The following is a 6531-nucleotide window of genomic DNA, read 5'->3' on the forward strand; positions in this document are numbered from 1 at the left end:
GCTCCTCGAACTGGCACTGGATGTAGGCGGCCGCCTCCTCGTACGTGTTGGAGCCTGGCACGAGCCACAGATCCCGGGATTCGGGCACCGTCGGGAATGGGGGGGGGGGCAGAGAGATGGGAGGGGAGGGAGGGGGAGCGAAGGTGGGATTGGGGGATTGGGTGGGCAGGGAGGGAGCTTGAAATTATGGAATGGGTGGGTGGGAGAGACCTTGAAGTTGTGGAATGGTTGGGAGGGAAGGGACCTTAAAATTATGGGATGGGTGGACGGGAAGGGACCTTAAAATCATGGGATGGGTGGGTGGAAAGGGAGCTTAAAATCATGGAATGGTTGCATGGGAAGGGACCTTAAAATCGTGGGATGGGTGGATGGGAAGGAACCTTAAAACCAAGGAATGGTTGGTTGGGAAAGGACCTTGAAATCATGGAATGGTTGGGTTGGGAGGGACCTTAAAACCAAGGAATGGGTTGGTTGGGAAAGGACCTTGAAATCATGGAATGGTTGGGTTGGGAGGGACCTTAAAATCATGGAATGGTTGCATGGGAAGGGTCTTAAAAGAAAAGAGGGACAAATCATGGAATGGTTGGGTTGGGAAAGGACCTTGAAGTCACAGAATGGTTGGGAGGGAAGGGAGCTTAAAATCATGGAATGGTTGGGTTGGGAGAGACCTTAAAATCATGGAGTGGTTGGGTTGGAAGGGACTGAAAGGAAAGGAGAGACAAAGGTGGAAATGTGGAATGGGCGGGTGGGGAGGGAGCTCAAAATCATGGGATGGGTGGGTGGGAGGGACCCTAAAATCATGGAATGGTTGGATGGGAAGGACTTTAAAGTCATGGAGTCACGGGATGGTTTGGGTTGGGAGGAGGGAGCTTAAAATCATGGAATGGTTGGGTTGGAAGGGACTGAAAGGAAAGGAGGGACAAATGGTAGAATTATGTGGGATGGGTGGTTGGGCAGGACCTTAAAACCATGGAATGGTTGGGTTGGGAGGGACTTCAAAGTCACGGAATGGTTGGGAGGGAAGGGAGCTTAAAATCATGGGATGGTTGAGTTGGAAGGACTTTAAAGACATGGAATCACGGGATGGTTTGGGTTGGGAGGGACCTTAAAATCACAGAATGGTTGGGTTGGGAAGATCTTAAAAGAAAAGAGGGATAAATCATGGAATCATGGAATGGTTTGGGTTAGCAGGGACCTCAAAATCACGGAACCATGGAACGGCTGGGGCTGGAAGGGCCCAGAGCAGGACCCAGCTCAGTCTGGCGGGCTCTGAGCCGGCATTCCCGCGGGATTCCCAAGGGCTGGAGAGGCCCATCCCTGCTCCAGGGGGTGGATCCGGTACCTGAGTACTCGGGGTAGCAGATGGTGAGGGGGCTCTTGCGGATCTTCTCCTCAAACAGGTCCTTCTTGTTGAGGAAGAGGATGATGGAGGTGTCGGTGAACCACTTGTTGTTGCAGATGCTGTCGAAGAGCTTCATGCTCTCGTGCATCCGGTTCTGGACACAGAGGGACAGGGATGGGGACAGGGAAAGGGGGGGTCACCTCCCCTCCAACCCCACCCTGGGAGTGGGAAATTCCTGAGGGAATGAGCCTGTGGGAAGGGACAGTTCCTGAGGGAATGAGCCCATGGGAAGGGACAGTTCCTGAGGGAATGAGCCCATGGGAAGGGACAATGCCTGAGGGACTGAGCGTGTGGAAAGGGACCTGGATTGATCCTATGGAAGGACCTGGAGCAGTTCCTGAGGGACTGACCCATGGAAATGGACTTGGATTGAACCCATGGAAAGGGACCTGGACTGATCCCATGGAAGGACCTGGAGCAGTTCCTGAAGGACTGACCAGTGGAAAGGGACCCAGATTGGGGTAGTTCCTGAGGGACTGAGCCCGTGGAAAGGGACCTGGATTGATCCTATGGAAGAGCCTGGAGCAGTTCCTGAAGGACTGACCCCATGGAAAGGGACCTGTAGCAGTCCCTGAGGGACTGAGCCCATGGATATGGATCCAGGTTGGAGCAGCTCCTGCAGGACTGACCCCACCGGGGCGGTTCCCGCGGGCCATTCCGGGCTCTCCCTCTCCCCCAGTCTCCCAATCCCCCTCTCCCAGGCTCCCACTCTCCCAGGTTCCCGCACCATCTCCTCGTCCTCGGCCAGCACCAGGTCGTAGTCGCTCAGGGCCACGCAGAAGATGATGGCGGTGACGCCCTCGAAGCAGTGGATCCACTTCTTGCGCTCCGAGCGCTGCCCCCCCACGTCAAACATCCTGGGAAAGGTGGGAAAACCGGATCAGATCCGGTGGGATAGCGGGAAGGGATTGCTGGAGGGGCTGGGATGGAATTCCCAGGGGATGCCCCATCCCTGGGAGTGTGCAAGGCCAGGTTGGAGAAGCCTGGGATGGAGGGAGGTGTCCCTGCCCATGGAATGGGATGGGATTTGAGGTCCCTTCCCATCCAAACCATCCCGGAATTCCAGGATTCTGGAGCCCCTCTGCTCTGGAGCCAGGCTAGGAGAGCTGGGAATGTTCCCCTGGAGAAGGGAAGGCTCCAGGGACACCTTGGAGCCCCTTCCAGGGCCTGAAGGGGCTCCAGGAGAGCTGGAGAGGGACTGGGGGCAAGGATGGAGGGACAGGACTCAGGGAATGGCTTCCCACTGCCAGAGGGTTAGATGGGATACTGGGAGGGAATTCCTCCCTGGGAGGGGCTGGGATGGAATTCCCAGAGGATGCTCCATCCCTGGGAGTGTCCAAGGCCAGGCTGGAGCAGCCTGGGATGGGGGGAGGTGTCCCTGCCCAGGGATGGGATGGGATGGGATTTAATGAATTTAATCTGGTTCAAACCACAAGTCCTGGCCATGGATTTGTTCCCACAGGGAGGGAATTCCACGATTCCATTCCCACCTTCCCTGTGCCACAAACCCCCTGGGAAGGTGGGAATTGCCTGAGATTCCAGGAGATCCCACTGAGGGGGGGAGATCCATGGGGGAGGAGCCTCCCTGAGGACTCCCAAATTCCAGCCCTGGAGCTCCTGTATTTGTGGGAATGGGATATTGGGATCCTGGGAGGGGCTGGGATGGAATTCCCAGAGGATGCTCCATCCCTGGAAGCATCCAAGGCCAGGCTGGATAAACTTGGAACGAGCTGGGATAATAGGAGGTGTCCCTGCCCAGGGCACTGGATGAGCTTCAAGGTCCTTCCCAACCCAACCCAGCCCAGAATTCCATAAAAACCCCGGGATTTCCAAGCAAACACGAGCTCTGGAGAAGCCACTAGGCACTTTTTTAGGAATGGGATTCACAGGGAAAAGCTCCAAACAGGGAAAACCGGCCACAAACACCACGGGAATTCCCACAGGGAGAGCTCCAGGAGCAACCCCCGGGCATTCCAAGCCGGGAATTCCTGAGCAGCAAGGAAGGCAGGAAAGAGGGAAGAGGGACCAGGAGAGCCCCATCCAGGCTGGAATTCCTGGAGGAGCACATGGAAAGCTCCCTGTGCCACGGGAAGGGGTCAAATTCCACTCAGGGCTCCTTTTAGCCGGGTTTGTTTTTGGGATGGGGGGCCTGGAAAAGGAGCAGCGAGGTACCTGTGTGGGTGTGATCCCGAGGGAAAAGCAGCTGGAAAGAACAGAAGAAGGGAAATCAAACCAAAGCCTTCCCAGGGAAGGACAAGTGAACCCGGAGCAGGGGCTGTCCAGGGATTTTCCAGCCCTTTGGGACACAGGGAAGGGCCGGCACTGTCTTTGGGAAGGGCTGGGAATGTCACTCCCTGGAAATGCAGCTCCAGTTCCTGTGGTTTTCAGCCCCAGGGGAGGACACTAAACCAGGATCAGGGATTTTCCAGTGATCTCCCACTGCTGTGGGACACACTAAACCAGGACTGGGGGTTCTCCAGGGGTTTTCCAGCCCTTTGGGACACAGGGATGGGCTGGGATCGCCCCTTCCTGGAAATGCAGGTCCTTGAAGGTGAAATGAGTCTCCACAATCCCTGTGGTTTTCCTCTCAGGGAAGGACACTGAACCAGGATCAGGGACTATCTAGGACTCTCCCATCAATTTGGGACAGGATGAGGGACTATCCAGGGATTTCCCAGCCCTCTGGAACAGCTGGGACCATCACTCACTTGAAGTACAGGTCCTTGAAGGTGAAATGAGTCTCCACAATGCCCGTGGATTTCCCCCCGGGGAAGGACATTAAACCAGGACTGGGGGTTATCCAGGGATTTCCCATCACTTTGGGACACACTAAACCAGCATCAGGGATATCCAGGGATTTTCCCAGCCCTCTAGAATGGCTGGGAATATCCATCCCTGGAAATGCAGGTCCTTGAAGGTGAAATGAGTCTCCTCAATTCCCGTGGATTTCCCCTCAGGGAAGGACATTAAACCAGGATCAGGGACTATCCAGGGCTTTCCTATCACTTTGGGACAGGATGAGGGACTATCCAGGGATTTCCTATCCCTCTGGAACGGCTGGAAGTGCCACTCACTTGAAGTACAGGTCCTTGAAGGTGAAGTGGGTCTCCACAATGCCCGTGGTTTTGACCCTGGTGCGCAGCACGTCCTGCTGGGTGGGGATGTAGCTCTGCTGGGAGATCCTCTGCAGGTCGTTGAGGTAACTGAGCCAGGGAAAACAGGGATGGGATTGAGGGATGGGAATGTGGGATCAGGAGGCACCAGGGGAGAGGTTCCAGTCCCGACCCCAAGCCCAGAAACAGCGGGATTTGGGATTGGGGGTCATCCATGGGGGGAGGTGAGAGAGAGAGGGAGGGGGAGCTGGGCCAGGAATGGGATGGGATCTGTGCCAGGATGGGATGGGATCTGGGCCAGGATGGGATGGGATCCCTGTGCCAGGATGGGATGGGATCCTAGTGCCAGGATGGGATGGGATCTGGGCCAGGATGGGATGGGATCCCTGTGCCAGGATGGGATGGGATCTGTGCCAGGATGGGATGGGATCCCAGAGCCAGGATGGGATGGGATCTGGGCCAGGATGGGATGGGATCCCTGTGCATCCCAATCCAGGCAGATCCATCCCAAGCCTCCTTCCCAACATTCCCTGAGGATACAGCCCTGGAAGGAGCCACTTCAAGGCTTCAGGAATCCCAGTCCAGCCTGAAACTCCTCTGAGCTGCTTTTCCAGGCTGCAATCCCAAACCATTCCAGGCTGCAATCCCAAACCATTCCAGGCTGCAATCCCAAACCATTCCAGACTGCAATCCCAAACCATTCCAGACTGCAATCCCAAACCATTCCAGGCTGCAATCCCAAACCATTCAAGGCTGCAATCCCAAACCATTCCAGACTGCAATCCCAAACCATTCCAGGCTTAAATCCCAAACCACTCCAGTCCTAAATCCCAAACCACTCCAGTCCTCAATCCCAAACCATTCCCAGTCCTCAATCCCAAACCATTCCCAGTCCTCAATCCCAAACCATTCCCAGATCCCCCAGCACTCCCTGCCGCAGCCCAGCCCATCCCATCCCCACCCCTAGGAAGCCCCCCTGGATCCCCCGGGATCCTCCCTCCCCTCCTCCCAGGGCCCTTCCCGGGGATCCTCACTAGGAGGCGGAGTCGTTGAGCTGGTATTCCCGGGATCTGCTGAAGCAGGCCTGCACGCCGGGATCGCTCCAGAGGCGCTGGATCAGCCCAGCCAGCTCGGCCGTCATTGTCCCCTCCTCGGCGCTTCCCGCCAGGACAAACAGCTGCCGGGCATCGTCCTGCGGGAAAGTGGGAACGACCGGCGGGAATGACCAGCAGGAATGACGGAGCGGGCCCAGGGGAAACTCAGGGGGATCCCAGACACTCTGTCCCTGAGGAATCCCTGGATATTCCCTTGTGCCAAACCCATTCCCACAGTGGAATCCCAAAATCAGTGCCCCAATCCCGCCCTGAGGGGATCCCCTGGATCCTCCCTTATCCCAAGCCCATTCCCAGCGGGATCCTGGATACTCCCAGCCCTGAGGGAGTCCCTTGCCCCAAACTCGTTCCCAGAGTGCAATCCCAGGACGAATCCCACTGTCCTGAGGGATCTCTGGCCAGTCCCTTCTCCCAAACCCATTCCCAGGCGGATCCCAGATCCCAGGACACCCCCAGCCCTGATGGATCCCAATCCCAATCCAGTCTCCCATCCCAAACCCATTCCCAGACTGGAACCCTGGGACACTCCCAGCCCTGATGGAATCCCTTGTCCAGAGCCCATTCCCAGTTGGATCCCAGATCCTGGACACTCCCAGCCCTGACGGATCCCTGGCTCCTCCCACATCCCGAGCCCATTCCCAGTTGGATCTCGGGCCACTCCCAGCCCCGACGTATCCCTGTGCAGCCCCCCTCCCTGTCCCATTCCCGCCGGGCTGGGGTCACTCACGGCACGCGCAGGGTGCCCGAAGTCGATGCGCAGGCGGCCCATGGCGCGCACGATGGCCACGATGGACTGGATGGTGTTGCTGTAAACCACGGCCCGGTACTGCCGGCATTCCTCCTCGGAATAGCCGTCCTCGTGGATGATCCTGCGGCCAGGGCAGCGGGGATGAGCCTGGACCCA

The 6531-nt window shown here is 57.3% G+C and overlaps 1 protein-coding gene across 1 annotated transcript in view; it reads right to left on the reverse strand.

Moving 5' to 3' along the window:
• The window catches only part of LOC114072786 (guanine nucleotide-binding protein G(k) subunit alpha-like), a gene marked incomplete at its 5' end in the record, with an annotated part of 7106 nt that extends 602 nt beyond the window's left edge, over window positions 1-6504 (reverse strand). The window contains 5 exons of the mRNA XM_027910630.1: window positions 1343-1496; window positions 2130-2259; window positions 4477-4605; window positions 5550-5707; window positions 6355-6504. Coding sequence (XP_027766431.1) covers window positions 1343-1496; window positions 2130-2259; window positions 4477-4605; window positions 5550-5707; window positions 6355-6504 — 721 coding nt within the window. The remainder of the gene's footprint in view (window positions 1-1342; window positions 1497-2129; window positions 2260-4476; window positions 4606-5549; window positions 5708-6354) is intronic.
• Window positions 6505-6531: the final 27 nt, after the last annotated feature.

Source organism: Empidonax traillii, unplaced genomic scaffold (assembly GCF_003031625.1).
Source record: "Empidonax traillii isolate 1590-97213 ecotype Southwest subspecies unplaced genomic scaffold, ASM303162v1 scaffold3977:size10428, whole genome shotgun sequence".
Classification (NCBI taxonomy): domain Eukaryota; kingdom Metazoa; phylum Chordata; class Aves; order Passeriformes; family Tyrannidae; genus Empidonax; species Empidonax traillii.